Source organism: Eutrigla gurnardus, assembly GCF_963514095.1.
Source record: "Eutrigla gurnardus genome assembly, chromosome: 14".
In the NCBI taxonomy this organism is placed as follows: Eukaryota; Metazoa; Chordata; class Actinopteri; order Perciformes; family Triglidae; genus Eutrigla; species Eutrigla gurnardus.
This window is the reverse complement of record NC_139937.1, coordinates 1,846,698-1,873,187: the sequence shown is the minus strand read 5'-3', so window position 1 is coordinate 1,873,187 and position 26,490 is coordinate 1,846,698. Positions and strand designations below refer to the sequence as shown.

The window sequence follows — 26,490 nt, the reverse complement described above, 5'->3', positions numbered from 1 at the left end:
GGGAGGGGAAGAGGAGGTCTGCAGAGCCGCTTGACTGGACACACCGCTGCAAGCTTCCCCCAGACAGAGAGACAGACAGGGAGACAGACAGACAGGGAGAGAGACAGGGAGCTTTCGGACAGACACATAACACAACAGAGGGCACGATTTTATGGTTAATTTCTTAATTCTTTAATTATTCCAAACGAGTTGGGAGCTCTCTTTGTTAAGTCGCTGGCATTTTCATCAAAAAGGCACACACACACACGCATGCACACACACACTGACGGGCCGCGTGTGTTTCCTCTCAGCTTGTTGCCGTTGTAATAAGTGAGGCTCGAAAGAACAAAGACCTATAGGACACTTCTTCCTGTTCGGGCTTCATCGCGAGATAAAGCCGAACAGCCAGTTATTCAGGCTGAAGCAGAGTCCCGTACAGTAAAGGTGACTCTGAAGGGACTAGGCAACAGAGAGAGAGAGAGAGAGAGAGAGAGAGAGAGAGAGAGAGAGAGAGAGAGAGAGAGAGTGAGACCGAGACCCTCCCTCTTCCGAGTTTTGGACCTCTCTCTGCGCCTCTCTTCCTCCTTCGCCCTGCCTCACTACTCCCTCCTCCTCCTCCTCCTCCTCTATCCTCCCCCTCTCTCCTCATGCAAATCACGCCCTCTCTACTCTCCCTTTCTCTCACCCGACGTACATGTCTATCTGGCTCACCCCTCCGCAAAAAAAAAAAAAAAATGTGACTGTAAGATCGGAGAGGGGATATTAAAAAAAAGTGCAAGTCGTCTTAGAGGAGGAGGGGGAGTAGGGTAGGGTAGGAGAGGGGAGGAGGGAGGGAGGGGGTGGGGGGCAAAAAAAAGAAAAAGGGGGCGAAAGGGGGTGGGGAAGAGGCGAGGGTACGCATCAATTTGTAGTCTTCAGTTGGCACCCTGTTTTTTCCTGCAACGAATAGAAAGAGGTTTCTTCTGCATTATTGTTATTATCGGTGCCCGTTGCAATATGAGCCAGCACAAGTCTCTGTTGACAGACGCCTGGGCTCTGAGGTGTGCGTGTCAGCGTGCAACATAAAACGAGAAAACAGAGGGAGAGAAAGGAAAAGGGAGAGTGAGAGCACGCATCGCTGGATATTATAGGTAAGTCAAAAAAAAGGGGGAAATGGATGCTTATACTGTTTATTTGGAGCTATTTCTGCTGGCCACGTTTGTCCTCTCCCTCCCATTTTTTCTGCCTCCTCCTTTGTGCTTTAATTATCATCATACTCCTGCGTTGTGGCTAAATTATGTCCCGGTGAATTCATGTTAATATTGTGCACGACGCGCACCCACATTCCAGCGAGGGAAAAAAGGGGAGAGCCGGTGCGAAATGCCACGATTCGCCATTCCGTATCACCTTTCTTTTTTAGGATGTGCAGCGTACAGAACACAGCGCTGCACAGGCATCCATTCTGATTGTGAACATGTAAGTGCCGCCGATCACGACTCTCCCCCGTTGTAGGTGGACTGTGTTCTGCCTTGGTAGTCTGGGGAGGCAGGCGACGGCGGAGCAGCAGCTCTGGCCGGGCTCCTCTGCATGTGTATCAATAACATTTCGCAGGCAGAAAGAAGAAAAGAGTCGTTGCGGTGCTCGCTCGCTCGCTGGTGATGTAAGCAGGGCAACTGCATGCTGCTGCTTTGCATCGCATGCAGTGGTCAATTTGTTGATAATGCGTGTGCTGTGTGCTGCGTGCACGCGCGCGAGCGTGCAGGAGGACTGGTGATGTTAATGCTGTTGTATGTTGGTGGTCTGTTTGCGTCCTAGTTGTTTACTGACCATGGAGCCGCCGGTGGAGCACCGACAGGCCGGTGCTGCCACCTGTAACTGGGATGCATTATGCCCACAGTCACCCTCACCGGGCACCGAACGTTTTCTGTGTGATCAACTAGTCATATGTATGTGAAGTAGGCGCCGTGTGCGCGCGCGCGCACACACACGCACACACACACACACACACACACTGCATTGCCTACATACATGTGTTGTATTATGCATATGAAGTGTGAACAGTGATTGTGACAGTTAAGATTCCACTGTGATTGGATCCGTTGCTGCAGCATGCACTAATAATTAATGCATAGCCATGTGTAGTGGAGCTGCTACAGGGATTTACAGGACTCAAACACACATGAACAATCAACGTGTGGCTGCTATATTTATGTCTGCATAGCAGAGTGTACAGCAGCTCTGCTAACTGGTTAGCCAAATATATCATCTTCTTCTTTCTTCTTCTTTTTTTAATTTTTTTTTTTTTTTTTTTACATCCAGTGGCGTGTACTATTTATATCCTCATTCAATATACATGAGACATTTTTTCATCATTGTGGTACATGAATGAATGGATTTGGCGAGCCCTTGCAAAGTAGTCCACCTTTTGACCGGCACACCCATTGGCTAAGGGATCTTGACATTGTGTATATCCCTAATGGCTGGCTTGATGGATACATATGAATGTAATGCTGCCAGCCATTACAGGTCATGGGTTAACCACAAGTGACTGTGGGTTTTGGCTGTTGTGGTGAAGGTGGAAGGGGGTGGGGGGGGTGTGGTCCCATGGTCAAGCAGTCGGCATCTTTTCTGCTACATTCTCATCATCTGTTGTTTTCATGTTAAAGCACCACCTATACAACACCCAGGCCAGTGGGAGTGGGTTAACCTATTGTGGATTTTTTAACATTTTTTGCTGCTGTGGTTAAGACAGAAGGCAGAGAGGAAACTGTTTCGAATTCAGTGAAAAGCGGTTGTGCCGATACAATGTGAAGCATGCTGGGAATTTAAATGTTGCGACACATCTGTGCTTTTTGCAGTTTTAAAACTCAGATGTCACACATTCTGGAAGTGCACACTTGGTGTGGTGCAGATAGCAAACCATGTCACTGCTCATCAGTAAAACATTCTCTGTAGGATTTCCATGCCGATAAAGACTGAATAATGCCTTCTTTGTTTATGTGCTTTACAGGTTGTGGTAGCTCTCATGGTTTAACACACAGCCGGGTCAATAAGCAACAGGAACCAGTTCAGTCCCTGCAATGGCTTGTGTTGTAAAATGGGCGTTTTAAAGAAGAAATAATGAAAACACGGACGCACAAAGAATCGGTATGAACAAGGCCTATGTATATGTTTTACAATGAGGTCAGAGATCGTCTGCTAATGTAGTACATGTGGCTGCATCATAATCAGTTCAATGTGTGATAGTATTACAAAATAACCAGGATGACTTAGATGAAAATTATTTATTTGCTTGTGAGATTACTCTTTGTATTTGATTCTTTCCTCTGCTTAAATGTTTCCCCTCCTCTCTGTGGCCTTCTCTCTATCATGACCTGTTTTCCTTTTCAACTCCCTCCCATTTTTATTCTCCACTTTATGTTGTCCTTTCTACATTCCACATGGATTTGAACAAACTTGACTTTCTTTTGGCATGTTTTCACTACAATCAACACCTCTCATCATTCCCTCTGTATGTGTTGCTTATTCCCTCTCACTCTCATTGTTTTAATGTGCAATGCTTCTCCTTCCTGTGCATATCTAACTACTTTGTTGGACTTTGGGTTTTTGCAGATGCCCATGCGCAGTGGGCGGCGGCGGGGGGCGAGTGAGGAGAGAAGGGGCAGACGCCCGCACGCCAGCCCCACTCGCCCTGAACGCAACGACAGACCGACGGTAAGCGCACATCATCTGTCCACACGGTTATGTGTGTGCATGCAAGTATAACAGTCACGAGCAATAAAAAGCCGGCCTTGTGTATTGAATTCTGTGTGTGTGCGTGTGTGTGTGTTTGCTGTCAGTGCATGAGTCATCAGTGTGATTGCCACAGACCCATTGCAGTGTGTTCGATCGTGTGTTTTACAACTTAGCACTTTGAAATCTTTGATGATTTCTGACAAGGATGGTGTGTGTGTGTGTGTGTGTGTGTGTGTGTGTGTGTGTGTGTGTGTTTGTGTCCAAGCATGGCTTTGTTCTAAAAACAGTCACAGACCTATTAGGGATTCAAAAGCATCACTACAGAATTAAAAGTCTTGTGTTGTTTTAGCAAAGAGGTGCTGGTGAGGAATTGGCTGGAAATCGCTTCAGTCGCAGATCACAAGGGCATGATTCATCAGAGAGTGAGGGGGAGGAACTTGTGTCTCCTCCAAAGAGGCAGAAAGTTCAGGTTTGTATTACATTGCATCAACCTGTTATATAAAGACTAATTATAATCATCCAGAAAGGCACTGTTTAATGTATTAGTTCTAGTCTTTGCTTCTGTGATATTACCACATTCACAGAATTCACATTTTTACCTCATCCACAAATTATCTTTTTTTCAGGATTCGGCCTCTACCCCAAACCCTCCAACATCAACACACTCGACTGACAGCTCTGCTCCTTCCACTGTCCCGCCTCCAACCTCAGTTGCCAGCCAATCCCGTGAGAGTGACAATGAAGATGGCCAATCCCAGGGCAGTAGGAGTTCAGTTGTCGGGAGCCTGGCCAATAGTAGCAGTAGTCTGAGCAGTGGGCGGGATATAGACCAGGACAATCGTTCCTCATCCCCAAGTCTCTCCGCTTCCCCTTTGGGTAGCCTGGACTCTGATTCCGATGGCCCCGACTCACCAAAGCAAGGAGAGAGGGAACGAGAGAAAGGCAAGGAGGGAGGAGTGGGGAAGGTGGCAGGAGATGATAGGAGGGCGCAACGAGAGGGGAGAGGGGGGGAGTCCTGTGGAGATGGCGAAAAACGGGAAATGGATGCAAGAATTGAAGACTGTCCTTCTCTCAAGCCCCCCTCCGCTCCATGCTCTTCCTCTGGTCTGACTCCATCTCTCCGTGGAGCAGGGGATTCATCAAACGACAGCAATAGTGGGAGGAAGTCCTATTTCTCCCTGGACTCCAAATTGATGTGTAAAGTTGAGTATGGTGGGCTGACGGGCGTTGACGGTGCACTTAGTGGCAGCAGAATGAATTCCAAAGCCAGCACACAGTGTGTGACCAAGACAACTATCTCTGGAGGAGATTTTTCCCATAACAGCCCCAACATTCCCCACTCTTTACCCCCTCCCCTTCCTCCTCCACCTGCACTGAAGCCCTTGGAGCTCGGGGGACAAAACCTGCCTGCTGAGGTTAAGATAGAAAGAGACAAAATAGAAAAGGCAGACAAACTCCTGGACAAGGCTCAGTCCACTCCTCCTTCACTGTTGCCACAGACCGGGCCTCAGCAGCAGTCCCAGCCTCAAACCCAACCCTCCACCCACCCTCACCACTACAGCTCCACCAGCTGGCAGGGTGGCACAGCAACTGGTTGCCAGGGGAGCTGGGGATACACCCGTTACCCCGGCAACCACCACCCACACCAACCACAGCACCAGCCCCCAGTGCAGCAGCAGCAACTTCCTTCTGTTTACAACCCTCCATCCTCCCGCCACTCCTCCTCCCACCCCTCTTACCTCCCCCATCCTCACCCCCACCCCCACAGGGAGTACCTTCCCAGGTACGCTGGAGGGGGAGGGGACAGAGAGAGGGGGGCTGCAGGAGAGAGGGAGAGGGGAGTGAGGGGGGACTGTGGGGGGAGGGAGATCAACAGAGAGTTCACTGCTCCTATTGGCAACAGCAGCAACAATAATAGCGGGGGTAATAGTAATACTGCTTGTGGTGGGATGGGTGGGTCCAGCAGCATCCAAGGCAGGGAATTTGGGGGTCTGCCAGTGGGTCAGACCCGGGAGTTTCAAGGTTCTGGAAGGGATGGACCTAACTTGGGTCCTGAAAGAAGAGACTTTGGTCCAGCTTTCAGAGACCGGGAAAGGGAACGGGATGCAGGGAGGGAGTTTCCTCTGCCAAACCAAAACCAGAGTAGAGAATTTGGCCCCAATGGAACTGGAGGGGGACATCCCAGGGACAAAGATGGAGGCAGATGGGGTGAGTTTGGGGGTCAGACAAGAGAGATTGTAGGCAGCAGCAACCCAAACAACTCCATCACCCAGGGAAACCCCCCAAGTTCAACTAGTGGGCTACCTGCTACCCCCATGCTGAACCGGGATCCACCTGCATCACCCCAAAACAACCCAAGTCACCCTTCCCACTCCTCCCTGCCCCCACATGCCCACCCACATCCCCCAAACTCATCTGGCCGAGACTTCCCTCCTCCCATGGAGCCGGCACAAACCCCATCCTCTGGAGCAGACCACTTTCACAGAGAGTACCCTCCCACTGGAGGAAAAGACTTTCCTGCTGGGGCGCCTGCTTCTACTGGCACAAATCGAGAGTACCTCAGCCCCCCTGGGGTGACTCCAAACCTGGGAAGAGAGTATTCGGGGCCTGGAGGAACCCATCACCCCCACCCACCTCACCCCCACTTCCAGTCTGGGCCCAGAGACAGAGAGAGAGACTCAAATCTGCGAGAGTCTGCTTTGTACCAAAACCGTGGAGGCCCAAATCAGCCTCCTGCACTATCTCCTTCTTCTTCTTCTTCCAGCCATCATGGACACCCTTCAAATGCTCCTTATGCACCGCCACCATCTCAGCCTCCTCTACCACCACCCCAGTCCTCCCTCAGCCAGCCATCCCCATCAAGTATGGCACCCAATGTACGTCCCCCACACTATCAGTCCTCCGCCCAGACTCCTCCAACACCCCTGTCTCCGTTACCCAGCCCATCCACAAATCAGATGGGAGGCTTCTCATCTTTTCCCCCTGGCTCCTCCTCTGGACCCAACATGCCACTTCCTGGGCCTGGTGTGTCACCTGGATGTCGTCCCTCCCCTTTCCATGGTACGTTGAACAACCACCCTCCCTTCAGTGGAACATACCACTCCAATGGGAACAGCGGCAGTATCATTGCCAACAGCAATAGCAACAGTAGTGCACCCAATAGCAGCAATACCAACTCGCAATCACTCTCGCCTCCAAATGTCTCAAAAGGACCTCCACCTCTTAGTAACTCAGCCAACAACAACAGCATCTCGAACCCTGCTTCACTCAATTCTTCACTCTCTGGTGGAGATGGACATTCAGATTCAGGCCCCCCTCCCACACCTGTTATCAAAGAGGAACCAATAGAAGAAAGGGAGGAGAGTGAAAGCCCACCACCGGTGATGAGAAGCCCCTCTCCTGAACCCAAGCCTGTAGACATTCCCATCCACGCCAGCCAATCAGCACGGTAAAGTCAAAATGATGTCCTCATCCTGTCAGTGTGTCACTCTGTTCAGATCCCTTTGTTATATATAAAAGGGTAATTAACCAAGATGGTGATTCTGACTCCTGGTGGTTGTAACAATGTTTTACTCAGCTGTGTCACTTGTGTCCAGGTTTCACAAGGTCCTTGATCGCGGCAGCGGAAATTCCTGCGCTCGCAGCGATGTCCTCTTTGTACCGCTGGACGGCTCCAAACTGTGGAAGAAGAGGAATGAGGTGATCGAAAGGGCGCGCAGGGAGGTGGAGCAGCGGGCCAGAGACCTCCGAGAAAAGGAGCGGGAACGAGAGAGGGAGCGCGAGCGTGAGAGGGAACTGGATCGACATCTACAGGTGCACATTTGAGCGTGATAATTCTGCAGCGTGTCAGAATTTGGATTTGATATCGATGAAATTGTTAATTTTAACGGGGGTAGGGGGATAAAGCAGATCAGGGCAGGCGTGATTTACAGAGTTTTACTGTTTTGTTTTTTTGCAGCAGCAGAAAGACGTCAACGCCGCTGGAGGAGGTCGCCAGGGCTCCTCTCTCTTCTTCCCCTCCTCATCTTCTATCATCCTCGATGCTTCATCGTCTTCCTCCACTTCCTCTGGCAACTCTGTCTCCCACCCTCCCCCTCACCCTCAGCATCATCCCTCACACCAGCATGCTCATCTTGCTCAAGCACACCACCTGCACCCCACCCTCGCTCACTCTATCCCCCACTCCCTCCTCCTACCATCCATGGGTGGGGCTTCAACAGTCGTTGGCCCTCAGGGAGCCCTGGGAATAGGTTTAGGGGGTCCATATCTGGGCCCTGACACACCAGCGCTGAGAACCCTGAGTGAGTACGCTCGCCCTCATGCCATGTCTCCACTCGGGGCAGCAAGTCGTGCCCAGGCACACCACGCACAAATTCACCATGGCCACCCCCATGTCCATCCCTCATTCTTCCTTCCTCAGTTCCAGAATCACGCTTTAGGCCACCCGCATCACCTGCCTACTGATGCAGCTACAGCTGCTGCCATCTTGGGCTTTTTGTACGGTGGCAGCCTTGAAGGGAGCCACGGTGTTGGTGGCCACCCTGGCATGGCGGGCGGCCCAATACATGGAGGGATTGGGGGTGCAGGCTTAGGGGGAGTGGGCTTTCCTCATGCAGTAGCTGCTCATCGAGAGCGAATAAAGCAAGGATTTGAGTTTAAGAGCGATGAGCGGGTTTACCCACCAGGGTCCATGGCTGATCACACAGCTCTTGCCCTTGCTCACTCCCATTCTCATGCCCATGCTCATGCTCATGCTCATGCTCATGCCCATGCCCATGCTCATGCTCATGCCAATGCCCATGCCCATGCACACGCACACACACATGCACACTCCCTGTTACTTGGAGGAGGTGCAGTGGGAGCTAATGAGGTTTCACTCTATGGCACTCCTCCTCCCCCAGCTCCCCCTGGCCCCACACACCTCCAGAACCCGACCATGGCTCCAGTAACTCGACCTCCCAACCCTCCGGCCCCCCAGTCCCTGTCCAATCCACCCCCTTCATCCATCCTAACACCCTCTCACCCATCATCTGCACCGCCGGCCGCCCCCTCAGCCCCAGCAGGCCCCGCTGCTCCGCCGCCAGCTCCTCCTCCACCTGCTCCGCCGACCACCAACGCCTCCTCACTTCATCACCCAGTCCCCCATTCCTCTTTTCCCAGCTCCCTGTCCTCTCACCTGCCACCTACCACTGCTCCGGCTGCTCCCCCAGAGAACTACCCCACTCCCACTCGCTCTCCTGCCTCTTATGAGCGGGACAGGAGTGGGGACAGAGAGCGGGACAGGGAGAGAGACAGAGCAGCTTTGCCGGCCTTTGGGGACAGAGAGCGAGAAAGAGAAAGGGAGAGAGAAAGAGGAGGAAGTGGAGGAAGTGGAGGTGGAGGGGGAAGTGGAGGAGGAACAGGTGGAAACGGAGGTGGAGGAGAGAATCTGGGGCGTCTTCAGATGTTAAACGTGACACCTCATCATCACCAGCATTCACACATCCACTCACACCTCCACCTGCACCAGCAAGACACAGGTACTAACCACTTCTATTACAAATAACACACGTGTGTTACTATGAACACATTTGTAGTCAAAGTGTTTCATGCAACGTTTGCATACTTAAAAAGTAAAGGATAAGGCTAGCAATATTCTATCACCTTAGACCTACATTGTCCAAGAACTATTAAAAAACAAATCTAAGATCCACACTGTTGCACCGGATCACACTGTCCTTCTCCAGGATGGTTACTGTTGTTTATTAGTAGTTAATCCCATTCATGATCTGTGGGCTCAAAATACTTCAATTCAATGGCCAACTATTATAGGCCTTTTAAGTTTGTTCTCCACATACATGGAAAGGGAGTGGGGAAGTACTCACATGGATGGTTTCAGTATTTATGTGGAAATTGTGTACAGTAAGAAAAACAAAGCCAGCCTTGTCCTTTAACAACATTGTAAATATGTTTCGTATTAGTGTAGTTTATCATTGAATCAAGTTTTTCTTCAATTTCAAGTGATATTAGGTCATAGATTTATCTGAGACATCTGATTGTTTGTTTAAATATTCAAAGTTCTCAAGTGCAAAGTCCTGAAAGAGATGTTAGTTTGGTAACGCCGATCACCAGAAACTGACACACAAATGAGGCCTTTTTTCTGGGTTCCAACCCGCTGGCTAGCTTTGTATGGATTTGCATGTTTTCCCTGTGTCAGCATGGGGTTTCTCCACGTCCTCCTGCTTCCTCCCACAGTCCAAAGAGTTAAGTTAATTAGATTAATTTGTGACTCTAAATTGCCGATAGGTGTGAATGTGATTGTGAATGGTTGTCTGTCTTTATGGCCCAATTCCAATCCGGCTCACACAACCTCTTCCTAACCACTTCCACTTCGCTGCGTGGAGGGTCCATTAGCAGGAACTGGACGTGGGTTATAAAACTCCTAGAGTGAGTCCCCCCTTACTTGTATAGAAAATGGGTAGACATGTTCATGTTATTGTAAATTGTTGTGTAGTTATATGCAACATTTCCCTCCCTCTCTCTCTCTCTCTCTCTCTCGCTCTCGCTCTCGCTCTCGCTCTCGCTCTCGCTCACTTTATATATATATATATATATATATAATTATATATTTTAAAAACTATACAATCAGAAATGTATTTATAAACCCTTTTTCAGCATTATTATTGACACTGTTATGTTGTCGTATAATGCACATTTTTACACACATTTCTAATCTATATGTTTTTATAATTTCTATGTGTGTATATATTTATATTTATATTCCAGAATGGTGCAACTGAAACTAATTTACCCCCAGGGATCATTAAAAAAACTTCTGCTATTTATTTCTCCTTCCCTTGCTGGAGAGAGAGCAGTTCTTCCCAAATTGCCCTATTCACACCCTCCACTTTAAAGAGGGTGATTCCTCCAGCTGTGGGTGTCACGGACTGGGTGGGTGTTGAGACCGGATTGGAATTGATCCTCAGTGTCAGCCCTGTGATTGCCTGGCAACCTGTTCAGGGTGTACCCCGCCTCTCGCCCAATGTCAGCTGGGATTGGCTCCAGGCCCCCCGCGACCCTGGAAAGGATAAGCGGCAAGAAATAATAGATGGAATCCAGATTTCTCTGACGTGCTGCTCAACGTGTTCCCAAGAATCAGACTTCATCTTTTAAGTGGAGCATAATGTATTAGTGTTAATGTATTACATGCTGTGTGCATTATCCTTGTCTGAATTCATAATTTGACTCTTATTAAATATCTCCTGTATTTCCTATTACATCACTGGCATCCAGCGACGGGCGGGGTACACCCCCTGATGGACCCGTTGGCGTCGGGGTCTCCTTTGACACGTCTCCCTTACCCAGGAGCCACACTAGGCACCCCCATCCTGGCTCACCCCCTCACTGACAGCGAGGTGCTCCGCCAACAGCTGTTCGGTGAGGAGAAGGCTCCTCGTCCATGTACTTGTTCAGTTTTTCTCTCTAAAAACTTCACAGTGCTGAACGTTTATGAAGAGACTTTTTGAATATGATGATGGTGATTGACCTTGGTGCCCTTTCGGCTCCTTTATTTCTCTGTTTTCCTTTTGTATCCCCACCTGCTCCTCCTCTTTCCTCTTTTTTTTTTTTCTGTTTCTTCTTACAGGTGCTCCTTTCCGTGACCTGCCCCAGCCATCCTCCCTCACTGGTCCCATGTCGGCAGCCCATCAGCTCCAGGCCATGCAGCAGGCCCAGAGCGCAGAGCTGCAGATACAGAGACTGGCCCTGGAACAACAGTGGATCCATCACCATCACCACCACTCCCTCACCCAGGACGAGTATTACAGGTGTGTGTGTGTGTGTGTGTGTGTGTGTGTGTGTGTGTGTGTGTGTGTGTGTGTGTGTGTGTGTGTGTGTGTGTGTGTGTGTGTGTGTGTGTGTGTGTGTGTGTGTGTGTGTCTCCCTTGTAATGACTGTTCATACAGCTGAGATTGGATATGTTCTGTTTTCGTTGCAGATTCATCTGTTGATTATTTTGTCTATTAATTGATGTTGTGCGTCAATAAAATGTCAGAAAATAGTATAAAAGATAAGTGTATATGTAAGATATATGTATAAATGCAGTTTATTTACTATGGTACAAGACAAAGAAAGAAAGAAAGAAAGAAAGAAAGAAAGAAAGAAAGAAAATTCTCCCATTTGATAAGCTGGAACCAGAACGATAACATTACTTTTTTGCCAGTTTTACACTGTCCTAAAAATAAGACCCGGTGGTTTTAAGGCTGTGGAACAGACTGCCCCCTGACATTCGCACCACTACTGACCTCAGCCTTTTTAAATCAAAGCTGAAGACACACTTTTTTCGATTGGCATTTAACTGTGACTAGGGTAGTCCTGCTCTTATGTGTACTTATTTTGCCTGTTTTTTACTTTATGCACTTTAGAGGGCCTCAAACACCCTGCAGCACTAGTAGCACTTTTCTTGTGTTTTCTTGCAGCACTGTGGCACTTTCTTGTGTTTTTATGTATTGTTTTAATGTATTATTTTATTGCTTTGATGTAAAGCACTTTGGGTACCGTCTGGCTATTGTAAAGTGCGATACAAATTAATTTGATTGATTGATTGATTGATTGATTAAGGCTGAATCCGGCTGAACCCACCTGCTGGTACTAAATTTAACACCCAAACCTGACCCGAGACCTAAAGCTATAGTTTTTATCTCTATATATATACATTTAATCTTTTACTTCATGTTAGCTCACCAGGTGCAATTCATTGTTTACGCTCTTTCCCTTTACCCGTTGGGCACTGTGGATCTACCTGCAACCAATGAGATGCATGGATGGGCGAGAATTTTCTGAAAATACCCAAACCGACAAACAGTAGCCTGAAAAAGACCCAATCATTTATTTGGATAGACCAGGTTCACCTTTAGTATTGCAAAATGCTCATAAATCCTGTCAAATGGATTCAAATGAAGCTTTTAGAATGCATCCCAAAAGAGCCGTTACTTTGGTTGTAAAAGCTGAAGTTATCCAAGATGAAACTGAACCCCAACCTTAGCCATGACCTTTAACTTTGAATTGCACTCTAACGTGGTTTCTCCTTTGACCTTTTAGTCACCTGAAGAAAGAAAGTGACAAGACCCTGTGAGGGAGGGGCACGACAAAGAGCAGCACGGGGAAAACACCAAGGAGAATGTGTGCAAAATGAAACGGAAAAGAAAAGCACTGAAAACAATGAAGACTCAAGTCAAAGCTGGACAAACGGGGGAATCCACTGAAAGAGAAGAGAAAGAGGAGGGCATGAAAACGTTGCACACAGTCCCTGCTAACTGCACCGCATTGAAGACTTTCCTGCAAAATGTTCTCAAACTCCAGTCCTGTTTTGTATTGTGCTCTGTACAGTATATTAGATGGGGGCGGCAATAGTGAAGTACAGTATGTGTAAAATACATGATGCCAGAAGGAATGTGTACATGAGTCTCTTTTATGTCATTGCATGTAGCTAGGCGCTTATTCTGAACTGGTGGAACTTTTGGTTCTATTTTTAGTAATTACCCCCTCTTTTGTATCCGAGGGGCGTTCTATATGCATGAGACCAGCAATTTAGTGTTATGTTATGTTTATGATCAATAGTATTGTTATTATGATTAATGTTGTCTGTTTGTTGATAATGATATAATTATATATACAGTACATATTATTTGTATTATTTTTTTACATTTTCATGGTATGGCAGTTGGTTTTTATTTTTATTTTTTATTTTCAATTTACCTTGTGAAACAAGATGCAAATGAAGGCAAAAAAATCTGGAAATAAATTATAATCTTTTTTTTGCTAGTCTCTGGCGTGTTTATGCGTGCGTTCTCACCCCACCCCCACCCCATACCCCCATCACATACATTCAGACTATTTGCCCCGTCTTTGTTTTATACAAGTCACTCATGCACAAAGCATATCAAATTCCCCCCCTCTCCATTTCTGACTCCCCCTCCTTCTCGGTGTCCCTCCCTCTCTTGGTTGAGTGTAGCTAATAGGAGACACATGGGATGAGTGTGAGACATGGGAGTTGAGGCGCTCCAGTGAACACCAGCCACCCTGTAGAGCGAGCATTCCTCACTGCACAGTAAAAATGAAAAGAGAGAAAAAAATATATAAAGAGAGAAATGAAAAGGAGAAAGGAAGGAGGAGCTGTGATAGAGAGAGAGAGTGATTTACTGCTGAAGGCTCAGGGCTGTGTGTGTTCTCACCGTGTCCGGCTGGAGGAATCTCCTTCAAACGGACACGGATCACTGGAGATGGCCTTCACGTTGCAAGACAGAATCGCTGCCGGCTCGCAGATTTGTCGATCTGGCTGAACAAACTTATAATCATACACAGTCCTCCACATGTCTAAATTCAGCATCCCTTTTCTTTATTTATGCAATTAAAGCACCTCATACTCATGTGACATTGATTGATAGCCTTATATGTAGAGCTATCTAAGTCCGGAGAGTGATAATATATATATATATATATATATATATATATATATATAGTACTGTATATGTAGGTTGTGTGTCATTAAAAGTCACCTTGAATAAGTGTGTCAACATAATGTAAAGTAACCTCTAGCAGGACAAATCTGATTTCCCCTCTGGTGATCACATCTGGGGGATATTCTTAGCACTTCATCAGTCGTCTCGGGGTGGATACAGATGTTGTGAAAGGTGCGGATGAAAGACAATGGACGTGGCTGGAACACTGCATTTCCACGTAGGTCTAGGATTATAACTGCCGCCTACTTTTATCCATTGGATGTAAAATAAAGGTTATTATTAGCAGTTTTCAAATCTGGTACAAATATTTGCAAATCATTCTTATTCCCTGACATCAATATACTCTCAGCATCACGTTTCAGTGGTTTAGTACTTCATGATAATGCACGGTGTCAGGTAAATTCTTAATCGAGGACTTCTGAGTGCATCCCTGTGGTGTATGAAATTAACTGTTATTAATTGCAATGTCACCGATGACAGATCCTAATCTGGGAGCAGCAAGACTGTAATTACTCCAAATGATTTGTGAAAACATTTGATACAACGTGTGTGGATTAAACAAACAAGGCCACAGATTAACAACCTTCTTGTATTATATGATGATTAACCTTGTATGGTATTCGGGTCAAATTAACCAGTTTAAAGTATACATTTTTTCTACCTGAAACCCAATGTCCTTAGTTTATTTTCTTTTTAAATGAATTAAAGGAAACGCGAAGAAAGCTGTGGTGTTATGGTGAACTCTGTGGTGCCTTGGAGACTCGCTAGAAATTTGGTGCCGTGACCCAGATTAAGAGATCAGTTGCTGCCGATCGCAGGGGAGTTTCTCTACATCTTCCTGACATCACAGGTGTACAATAATTCAAGAAACAAACTCTGCACAGTATGTCCTTTTTGACCAGCAACGACCCTCAATGGGTTGCAGATGTTTCCCCTTCATGATATTATTATTATACAAGTAATGGTTTATCTCTGTGAATGTAACTCCTGCTCAGCCTGAAGGTAATATTATGAATACGAAAAGGGGAATTCCTGGGGTGGGGCAGGTGGAAGAGTGTCAGAGCCTCTCCCGTTCAGTCCCTAATAGATGACCAAAGTCGGTCAGGTGGTGTATCATTAAATCACTTTGAAGGTGTTGCAGATTTGGCTGAGTAGTGAGAAAGAGAATCAGATCTCAGCTAAGGTTTCCCAAGCAGGCCAGGCCACTGCTACAATTAATTCAAACACTCCCCCAAGCACAGCCCAAAATCCTGATTGTCAAAAATGAACCTAATCCTCAAATCTGACAGAGCCACCTCACTTCAGAAGTGACAGCTCAGATAGGTGTACTGTAACTGAGTGGCAAGAAATTATGCAACCATATTTGGTGAGGAAGGGCTGCAGTCTGTCTGAGCAAGGCCATGAAATTATGGACAGATTAATGGGGCAAGTGAGAAATATCGTCAAGATTTGCATCCACAACAACCGACTTGTAAATATAAGCAGAGACTCTGATGTTATCTTCACTGTTCTCAGTGAACACTTTGGAGATCCAATCTCATCAACCACCCCACTGCAGGACTTCTATGAAACCGTACCAAGGCTTTCAGATAGTGGTTTAGACTAGTGGATCAGACTCAATAAGGCTATTGATTTTGCTGATGAGTGCCTACGAAGACAAGGGGAAAAGAGTGGAGGACCCAGGTCATGAAGTGACCATGATGTTTGTTAAACATTGCACTGATGCCTATACACAGCTCTTAGAAGCAAACCTCTGGAGAAAAGGAGTGTTGGAGAGGTACATTAATTGATTGACAGTCACCACAGAGACAGACCAGGGCATGTATGTTATAAAAGACAACAAAAGTGAATGAAGATGTGAACCCCAATGCTTGGTGCATGGCACATTAGCCAGTTAGTGCAAATCAATCCCGTAACATTGAGTCAGCCTCTCTTAACAAAAATGATCTCCCTTATGGAATAGATTCTGGCCATGTAGGGGCAGACTCAAACCCAAGGTCGAGTACAGGCTGGTGAGCCTGCTACACATTTAAACTCATGTAGGGTCTGTAGAGCCCCAGATCATTCAACCAAGGCCCATTGCTTCAGAGAAGGCCTATGCTTCAAGTGTTATAAAACGGGACACAGAGGCTTTGAATGCCCAGGAAGAAAACAAACAAGGCAAGGCAAGGCAACTTTATTTGTATAGCACATTTCATACACAAGGCAGACTCAAAGTGCTTCACATCATAAAACAAAGTGAGAAGAAAAAAGAAAAAAAAATAGAATTAAAAGAAAATAATAAAAAATTTAAAAATGCAATACAGAAAGAAAATAGAATAAAAACATATTTGCAATAATTAAAAACAGTGCAGACATTAAAAGATTTAGCAGAAAGCTATGGTGAACATAAAAGTTTTCAGTCTAGTTTTAAAAGTGGTCAGAGTTGGGGCAAGTCTTACATCTTCAGGAAGTTTATTCCAGCCATTTGTTGCATAGTGACTAAATGATGCTCTCCCATGATTGTTGTTTACTCTGGGAATCACTAACAGATTGGTCTCAGAAGATCTTAGTGGTCTAGAAGTCTTATGTAGTGGGAGCATATCAGTGATATACTTCGGCCCTAGACCATGTAGTGATTTATATGTGAGCAGGAAGATTTTGAAATCAATCCTCTGACATACAGGGAGCCAATGTAAGGATTTAAGAATTGGTGTAATGTGCTCACATTTTTTGGTCTTTGTAAGAACTCTAGCAGCAGCGTTCTGAACAAGCTGTAGCTGCCTGACAGTTTTTTTCGGAAGACCTGCAAGGAGACCATTACAGTAGTCTAGCCTACTAGTAATAAAGGCATGTACAAGTTTTTCTAAGTCTTGAGCTGACATGAGCCCTCTAAGTCTTGCTACATTTTTGAGGTGATAGTAGGCTGATTTTGTTACTGATTTAACGTGAAACAAAAATGTGCCTACAAGGCGTGGGCCTCGTTTCCTCCTCGTCTCCCACTCACGCCTTCTTCTCCTCCCTCTTTCCCATTTGCGCGGGTGGGAGTGACGGGAGGAGTGCCTGCGCGGTGCACGAAACTTGCAAAGTCCAGGCGGACACACCCCGTCGGCGTGGCGCAGGTGCGCTGCGCCCCAACTGCGCCTGGTCTACGAAACTAGGGCCCTGAAAGTGAGACTTATTCGAAGCAGCATATCCCAAGCAACACCCCTAGATGGTCTGGTTCAGCAGACTGGCTAAAAGGTAATACATGACGAGGATGATCTCTTCTACACCCCAGCAGTAGTTGAAGGAAAAGTTTAACTCTTAGTGCTTGTAGATAGTGGGTCCACAACCTGTACGCTGATGCATCCAACAGTGTAGCAGCGTTATTGATGAAAAATCTAGCCAGCAAACTGAAAAAGTTCTGATAGGTTGTGGGGGAAATGAGGCCAAACCTAAATACGAGTTGAACATACAGTAGATCTGCTTGGTTGCAAAATGAAATGTAGTGCCTGGTACTAAGACTACCTTTAAAAATGTCTGACAACACCACCTCCCGCTAAGGGGCAGGAGGACCCCTTCAACCTTTAATATCTACAATGCAATTTATGACCCACTCTGACCTCCCCGAGCAGAAACAATTTAGCAGAGGCGTATCCTGTGCAAAAGTTACAGTTAAAAGTTGTGCTTTTAACTGTGTTGTGCTTTGGCCACGTCCGTTTCTTTTCAGGGGGGAGAGATCGTAGCAAATCATGGAGTGTCCTGTTAAACCTCTCACACTGGCCATTCCCTTGTGGATGATACGTTGTGGTCCTGGACTTCTTGATCCCATATAGTTGACAGAGCTGCCGGATAAGAGTGCTCTCAAAATTTCTCCCCTGGTCTGAATGTATCCGCTTGGGCACCCCAAACCGGTTGAACCAGCTGTCAACCAGAACCTTCGCCACTGTAACAGCGCTTTGATCCTTGGTTGGTATGGCCTGTGTAAATTTAGAAAAGACATCCGTCATTACCAACACATTCTCCCTCCCATCTGTTGCAGGCTCAAGCAGGGTGAAATCAATGGCAAGTACTTCCATCGGCTGACTGGTAAGTAGGACACCCTGGTAGGTCCTCACTCTAGGCTAGACAGCCTTTGACAGTACACAGCGCTGGCAGTTCAGACAATACCTCTCTATTTCCGCTCCCATTCCTGGCCAATAGCATCTTTGCCTCGCCAGGTCTGTGGTCCTCCACACCCCTTGATGTCCATGCTGGTCGTGAATACTGTGTAAAAGTTCCTGCTGAAGGCACTGGGGCAGGAGTAGTTGATTACCCAACTCTCCATGCGGGGCAGTGATCTGTCTGTACAGCAGGCCGTCCTTCTCCAGGATACGATCCCACTGCCGAAGTAGACGCTGAACCTCCACTGGGAGTTGTAGCCGCTGTTCCTTAGTTGGAGGGCTGCCTGCTTGCCAGAAAGAAAGAAAAACCTTGAGAATTGGGTCAGCACTCTGCAGGGTTGCCAGTTCAGCCCTTGATCGACTTGGAAAGACCCCAATTTGCTGCTGTGTCACCACCTCAGGTCCCTCAGGGTCATGCTGGCTGGGCACCTCATGGTGTCCTGCCTGGCCACTATATTGGCGAGAGAGAGAGTCAGCATTTCCATTATTCCTCTCTGGTTTGTAATGCACAGTAAAATCAAAAGCCCCAAGTTGGGCTACCCATTGTTGTTCTGTGGCACCTAGCTTGAGGGTCTGAAAGTGGCTTAGGGCATTATTGTCAGTATACACTGTGCACTTGCTGCCTAGCAAATATTCCCTGAATGTTTCCGATATTGCCCACTTCAGTGCCAGGAACTCCAACTTGGTGGAGCTATAATTGTCCATATTGCGCTCGGAGCCCCGCAATGAACGACTAGCATAGGCCACTGGTTTCAACTTGCCATTCTGGTCTTGTGAAAGGACAGCCCCTAACCCCTGATGACTAGCATCGATCTCCAAGACAAAAGGCTTGGTGAAGTCTGCAAATGCTAAGATAGGGGCACTGGAGAGCATCTTCTTCAAATCACTGAGACTTTGCTCACACTCCTCAGTCCACAGATTAGGTAGGACTACAGCTGGCCTCGTTCTATTTTGTTTGGCTACCTTGATGATGTCAGCCACAAGTTGGTGCAGGGGGGCAGCTAACTGTGCAAAGCGGCGGTAGTAGCTGCAAAAACCAAGAAATGATCGAAATTCTGTTATATCCCGAGGCCGCCTCCAGTTCGCCACTGCAGAGATCTTCTCTGGATCAGTGGCTACTCCTTCACTGGACACACGGTGCCCCAGGTACTGCACCTCTTTTCTGAAAAAATGGCACTTATTCAGTTTGGCCTTCAGGCCCTTCTGGTGAAGGCGGCTGAGAACCATCTCCAACCTTTGCAAGTGCTGTTCTATGGAAGAAGAGAAAACAATGACATCATCCAGGTAAAGGAGGACTGACTGAAGGATCTGGTCGCCAAATATTCTCTCCATAAGCCTCTGGAAGGTCCCAGGAGCATTGCATAGGCCGAAGGGCATCCGTTCAAATTCAAATAGGCCAAATGGTGTACAGAAAGCTGTCTTGGCTTTGTCTTTTTCGGCTAGAGGGACTTGATTGTAACCGCTTGCCAAATCAAGTGTAGAGAACCACTGCGCACCTGCAAGTGCATCCAAAGACTCCTCAATTCGGGGCAATGGATATGCATCCTTCCTCGTCTTAGAGTTGAGCTGCCGGTAATCAACGCACATCCTCAGCTCTCCCGTCTTCTTTTGCACTAAGACAATAGGTGATGCATAAGGACTGCTACTCTCTCTAATCACCCTACTCTCAAGAAGCTGCTTAATGTGATCTTTTACAGCCTGCCACTGTGTAGGGGGTATTCTTCTATACCTTTGGCGGACGGGGGTCTCATCTAGAAGTGGGATCTCATGTACAATCTCCTCGGTGCACCCCAAGTCTCCCTCATGTTTAGCAAATATGTGATTATACCTCTGCAATAGTTATTTTACCTGTTGTTGTTCTACAGGTGAAAGTCCTGGCCAGTGCAAAGCTGTGATGGCATCCGAGATAGTAACAGGAGGCTTTCCCCCTATCTGTGCACTGACCAGTGTCACTTGAGCAACCTCTTCACTCCCTTGTTCAAAACTGCTCCCCCTCCACCCCCTCAACCTGATGTAATGCTCCCAACACCTGTTTTGTATGAACTGTAGCCCCTGTGGCTCCCACATTAACAACCGGCACATGAGCTACACCATTGTCAACGGTCACAAGGGAGGGGGACAACAACAAGCCTGGGGCAAGATCTGAGCCACCAGGCTCTAACAGCATGGCGGGCGGAGCGTATGGGACCCTTGGGCAGCTGACCTTGACAAACTTCACTGACCCAGCTGGTATGAACTCCCCAGTCTTTTCCAAGACCCGGACACGACCCTCAGGAACTAATGGGAAGGCTTCCAGGCTGTGGCAGTGGCGGAAAGCTGGCTCCCAGCATGCCCCTGTTTTAGTGGCAGCCAAAGAAGCAAATAAAGCTTCCCCTTGCTGTGCAAATAACTCTCTGTAGCATTCTATGATAACATTCATCCCCAACAATCCTGGGACGGTACGTGACTGTGATGCACAGGGAGTATCTTTCACAACCAACACCCCACGATTTGGAAACTTTTTTTCCAGCACCTGAAGGTCCAACTCCAGATACCCCACGTAGGGGATATCTAAACCATGTGCTGCCTTCAAAGCCAACCACCCACAGGATCTGAGTTTGGAGACACCCCAGGGCTGGAACGCTTGTTTAAATAATGACTCTGTAATGGTACTAACCATAGAGCCCGTATCTAACAAACATTTCACCCGTACTCCACCCATCTCCACCTCTACTATAGGGCATCTACCTATGAGGGGTCATGAAGCGTTTGAGATAGGGGGAACCTGTTCAGAATGATCATCGCTACTAGGCTCATTAACATTTACATTGTCTGCACTATCCATACCTGAAGGTCTTGTCGTAACTTGGGCTGAAGTTGGTTCGGGCTGGACACTGGGCAAGCTAGATGCTCGTTGCCTTGGCCCCTGGCGACACTGGTGAAGGACATGGCCAGGCTTCCGGCAGCGGAGGCAGATGGGTAGGCCCTCTGTGGTAAACTGGTAATTGGGTTTAGTGGGGCGAGAAACAGACTGATCAAGTACAGATTCCAGCTTAGATAGACTCCTGATAATACTGTCAATCTGTAACTGCTGTTTCTTAAATTGTTCTTGTAAACCAGAGTACTCTGATCCCCTCCCAACCCCTACTGCATGACAGACACCCTCCACACCATCAGCCTCAATGTGATGAAGCCCAACCCGAGTCTGCCCAGAAGGTCTCTCACCCTCCTCCGCCCACCTTATAGCTTCCTGTCGCAAGTCTAAGAAAGGAATCGAGGGATTTTGCCTTACAATACTCTTTAACTCCCGCCGCAGTGATATGTCACGCACGTACTCAACAAACTGGTCTCTAACCAGAGTATCTGGGTCCGTCAGCCTGTTTGGATATGCACGCTGAATATCCTCAATCAATGCCCGCAGGGAATGGGAGAACTCTTTTAAAGACTCGCCATCTTTCGGTTTTCTATCAAAAAACTGTTTTTGCAGGCTAACAAAGGAAGAGGAGGCCCCGTACAGTCCTTTCAAAATTGTTAAAATTGTATCTGGGTTCTCCCGCTCTGCCAAAGAACGAAATCTGATCTCTGCTTTTGCTTCCCCCTCCAAATGATTATAAAGGAAGAGGGCTTTCTCTCTAGCAGTCATGTGCCTCTCTCTCCAGCATGACTCTACATTTTCAATCCAATCATAAATTGATAGGTCAGATCGGGATTTAGAACCTGAGAAATTGGGACACCGCTTCTCTCTTTGAATGTAAACAAAACCTTCAACTGGTGGTGCAGGCAAGTTTGGGGAAACCGGACTGCCACCCGGAGGTAGGCCACCGGCAATAGTACTGGTAGTAGCAGTAGTACCTGCACCTGAACTGGCGCTTCTTCCTTGAGTAAGTTGCTCATTAGCCACTCGTAACCTTTGTACCTCCTCACGCAAAGCCAAAAGCTCCTCCGCCTCCTGATCTACACTCATTTTAGCTTGGTTACCATGAGACAAAGGGAAAGAAAGAAAACAAAAACCACAGAGTCAGGCAACACGGTCAAGTTGTCTTCACTGGCCAGTAGATCCCATTACAGGTTTGTCACAGCAGTCCAAGAGCCTTCTTCTGTTGTCCAGCCCCAGCCACTGCTTCTACTTGAAACCAACCAAAACCAAACACAGAATGCCTCTTCAAAACAGATCCTGCCAACAACGCCACGAAATGTAGTGCCTGGTACTAAGACTACCTTTAAAAATGTCTGACAATGCCACCTCCCGCTAGGGGGCAGGAGGACCCCTTCAACCTTTATTATCTACAATGCAATTTATGACCCACTCTGACCTCCCCGAGCAGAAACAATTTACCAGAGGCGTATCCTGTGCAAAATTTAAGTTGGCTTTATTACAATATGTAGATAAAACATAGGCATGAGGCAATCATCACAACAATCTCATTGGGTGGTTAAAGTCAATCAGGTCTCACAATAAGGGCGGGTCAGCCATACACAGCAACCATAAGATGACTGTAGGAGACAGAAAAAGGGAGACAGCAACTCTACCACCACACACATGCACTACACACTTAAACCTCTTGCAAGGCCGTCCTATTTTTTAAGAAAAGGCTGAAAACGACATACCCAAAGTAAAATGGTTACTGTTTTTGAACCCTTATGACTACAGGCACAAAGCTGAGCATTCCTGAAAGATAACCCTTTGAATTTTCTTCTGCAGGTGTCAGATTTACTCTAAGTGTTACTGACACTGAGTTACTGCAGCTCAAACATAGTGGAAATTGCATTTTTTTTGCCTCGCCTAAATTATTTTTCTTTTTGAATGAAACAAGTTCGCTGTGGCTGTTATAGATAGGCCTAAAAGTTGAATGAAGCCACAGCCACAAGCCTGACCAACAACTGGTAGAAAGTAGATAAAAAGACACCCAAAAATGAGCTTTGCAAGTGCAGTGTTGTAGGGCAATGTCAGACGGAGCTGCATCTGGAACAAAGTGTTCCAAATGAGATTATGGGTATTTTTAGGTATATAATTCTACTTTTTTTTGTTGTTTATTTCACCAGTTCTACAACTACTACTAATAAAACCAACATTTTTTTAATGTTTCTTTACATAACAGCCTTCTGTAATGAGACGCTGCATAACTATCATCATAAGCTCATTGGCTATAAGACCTGTCAGTCAAAAATGTACTCCTCTGCCTATTGGCTCTCTGCCTGGGGATTCTCGTGGTTGGTCAGCCGAGAGCCAGTGCTTCACTGGCTCTCTTGATGGACAGATTTTTCGGCCAATTGGGATCGCAGAATCATCGAAGGGGGCTTGTTTTGTCGCCAGGAAGTAGCGCTACACGGAGTTAGCAAAGTCCGTCATCGAAGAGCGATAACTAGCGATAAACAGCTATAAACAATCTTTTGTTCAGAAACTCACAACGTCAACACATGGCGTGTTATGGATGATTACCAGAGATCGCGTGCTCGTGGGACTAAACGAAGTAGCTACTTTTGTTCGTTGGACTCTTACCGTTCTCTGGATATAAGGATTAGCATGCAACATGTTCTTTTTGGACTTCGAGACAGCTCGAAAGGTAGGGAACTCCTGTCATGTTGTTGTTATTTTTCTGTGCACTCCTTGCACACATGCTGTGTTTGCTTTTGATGTGTTTTCCGTGAGCCTAAAACGGCGTACTTTTTCGATTCGCGAGACTCGTAGCTTTCAAATGATGTGTAATATGACTCAGACACATAAAAATAATATGCGAGTAAACAGAATGAATGGGAAAACTAGTGCAAAACGGCCCGTCGGCGGGCCTGACAAGAAGACAGGTTTCTATTTACATATGCTTTATCGCGATGAATTACATGCAGTGTCACGACCAAATATACACACCACTAGAGTGTCACCCATGCAGTCCCACCACAGAAGGAGGCTGTGTGTCAGTGCGGACCCGGCCTTTTCACAGAGTCAAGCTGTAGATACAAAAGAAAACAGGAACATTAGATGACATCGCCATCCAAATGACTACCACCCAGGACATCAAGTATGGTAGAAAATATACCCTAATTGCCTCAAGCCTACAAATCAAATAAACAGCAAAAAGTAAATTAACAGTAGAAAACAGTGGCTGGCCTGGTCCTTTAAAGAAAACACAAAAATGCATTAGTTTGCCAGCCCAAAGTTCAAGAAATTGCACATGAGTAAAACACTAAAAAAAGGTAATAAAATGGTAAGCCTACTTTGCAAGGGTACACAAACTCCCGTAATTAATAGTGCGGGAGCAGAGAGAGCAATCCAGTGCATCAATTATTAAAAAGGAAACAAAGTTATAAATACCACAATCTAAAAATATGTTTAAAAATACAGATAAACACATGTATATTGTTTACCAGTATCTATGCCACAGCATCCCTCAGTGGTCACGTCAGTCCTGAACTGAAACATAAATAAATAAAATCTACTTAAAATATCTTTCATGTAATGTTAGCATTTCCACACAGATTAAAATACTTAACACAAAGAGCGTTGGCCACACACAGACACATGGTTACCTTGCTGAGACACAAACAAAAGGCTAGCACAAACCTGAGCTACTCCATGCTAAACCATGTTTGAAACTACTGAGCCTTACCATCAGTTTTTGGAGATTTCACCCTGTATGAGAGGGAGAGTACACCACACCGGGTGCTGCAGCCAAGTCAAAAAGGGCTCTCCACTGAGACACAGCACTTTATCACTTCCTGCTTAACACCTGGTCACATGGCCGCAGGCAATCAACTGGTCATGTGACTATGTGTCCATGGCAAGTATCACACTATCCCACAGAAAGTTTATTCTTAATTGTCCCAGGGCAGGTAGATAATATGATAGTAGGATCAAACGTTATGAGACATGTAATCAGACAAGTGAAAAACAAGGACTGGTTTTGGGATATAGTTTCACAGCCAGCCAAAAAGCATCTTGAGAACTCTTGCTTGACCTGCTGTCCAATGTGGATCGCTGGCATGGTGATTAGATACCGAAAAGAGTGGGAACTGTCATACTGAAGCAGTGAGTGACCCTGGAGCCAAGACACAAGCGTTTAATTTGAGGAAAGCTTAATGAGGAAGTGTCAATGTCTTTTGGAAGCACTGTAATGGTTGAACCCAGTGAATCTCGGTCTGCACCCAGAAATATGTTTGTAGCACGCACTGTCAGTCCCTTGTGGGGGGATAAGTGGATTCCCATGAAGGTAATCAATCCCCTTGATCGCCCCATTGTTCTACGTCGTAACACCAAGTTGGCTCTGTTACTCCCATGCCTGGACATTGCCAGTGAAAGATGTCCGGATAAAGCAAAGGCAGTTTCGCAGAATGTTGCCAAGGCTGAGACCCCTGACTTAGAATCAACTGAGAAAGTTAAAGAGAAGATTTTATGTCAACACTAATACTAGGCTTAACAGAGATGGATAGTCCTGTGAAGTGTCTGACTTCTGGAAATCAACACCGTTGACTTGGTTTCTCAATATGAAGGAATCTTTTCCTATGACAAACTTGATTGTGGAGAGGCAAAGCAGGTTGTCCACAGGATTCGACTAAAAGATGAGCAACCATTCAGATTGCCTTGTAGAAGGGTCCCGCCATCTGACTACAAGAAGCTGAGGCAGACTTTGGATGCAATGGAGGAGAAGGGCATTATTCGAAAATCCAACAGTGAGTGGGGCTCTCCCCTCGTTTTGGTTTGGAAGCCATCAGGAGAGCTCCGAATATGTACTGATTTCAGATGGTTAAACCAGAGAACAGAGAAGGATGCATATACATTGCCACACCAGGCTGAAGCCCTTGCCTCATTGGGTGAAAATTGCTTCTTCAGTATGATGGATCTAACGTCAGGGTTTTACAATATTCCCATACATGAAGATGACTGCAAATATACGGTTTGCTCAACCCCTGCTGGGTTGTTTGAATAGAATCGAATGGCCCAGGGACTATGCAACAGCCCAGTGACATTTGCCAGGATGATGACGTCAATCTTTGGAGATCAGAATTACCTCTCCCTTCTCTGTTACCCAGATGACCTCCTTGTGTTTGGAAAGAGTGAACAAGAGGCACTGGACCGTCTGGTGATGGTATTCTATCACCTCAAGGAACATAACCTGAAGTTAGCACAGAAAAAGTGCTATTTCCTCAGAGAGTCAGTCAAGTTGTAGGGCACATTGTAACTGCAGAGGGCATTGCAACTG

At 46.6% G+C, this 26,490-nt stretch overlaps 1 protein-coding gene and 1 long non-coding RNA gene across 6 annotated transcripts; one reads left to right on the top strand and one right to left on the bottom strand.

Annotated features, from left to right (window-relative positions):
- The first annotated feature begins 825 nt into the window (after positions 1 to 825).
- atn1 (atrophin 1) lies at positions 826 to 13,486 on the top strand. Of its 5 annotated transcripts, none has more exons than XM_084026080.1 (10): positions 826 to 1,109; positions 2,969 to 3,105; positions 3,571 to 3,672; positions 4,043 to 4,162; positions 4,320 to 7,141; positions 7,290 to 7,506; positions 7,655 to 9,212; positions 10,966 to 11,109; positions 11,318 to 11,498; positions 12,772 to 13,486. In XM_084026080.1, the coding sequence occupies exons 2-10, from the start codon at positions 3,079 to 3,081 to the stop codon at positions 12,803 to 12,805; spliced, it is 5,205 nt and encodes a 1,734-aa protein (XP_083882206.1). In that variant the 5' UTR covers positions 826 to 1,109; positions 2,969 to 3,078; the 3' UTR covers positions 12,806 to 13,486. The 5 variants fall into 5 exon arrangements, with proteins under 5 accessions (XP_083882206.1, XP_083882203.1, XP_083882202.1 ...); XM_084026077.1 differs by having other exon boundaries at positions 10,966 to 11,133; XM_084026076.1 differs by having other exon boundaries at positions 7,652 to 9,212; positions 10,966 to 11,133.
- A 7,678-nt stretch (positions 13,487 to 21,164) lies between these two features.
- On the bottom strand, positions 21,165 to 24,575 carry LOC311024928. Its single transcript, XR_014598347.1, has 3 exons — positions 24,509 to 24,575; positions 24,162 to 24,407; positions 21,165 to 21,293 (listed from the first exon to the last, which is right to left on the bottom strand). It is a non-coding gene; the product is annotated as an uncharacterized lncRNA (long non-coding RNA).
- Between the last annotated feature and the right edge of the window lie 1,915 nt (positions 24,576 to 26,490).

Bases quoted from the DNA above. Each gene is read 5' to 3' on its own strand.
- atn1 (XM_084026076.1), top strand. From the start codon at position 3,079: ATGAAAACACGGACGCACAAAGAATCG. The intron at 7,507-7,651 runs GTGCACATTTGA...GTTTTTTTGCAG, and splicing joins AACTGGATCGACATCTACAG to CAGCAGAAAGACGTCAACGC. The intron at 11,134-11,317 runs GTACTTGTTCAG...TTCTTCTTACAG, and splicing joins GGAGAAGGCTCCTCGTCCAT to GTGCTCCTTTCCGTGACCTG.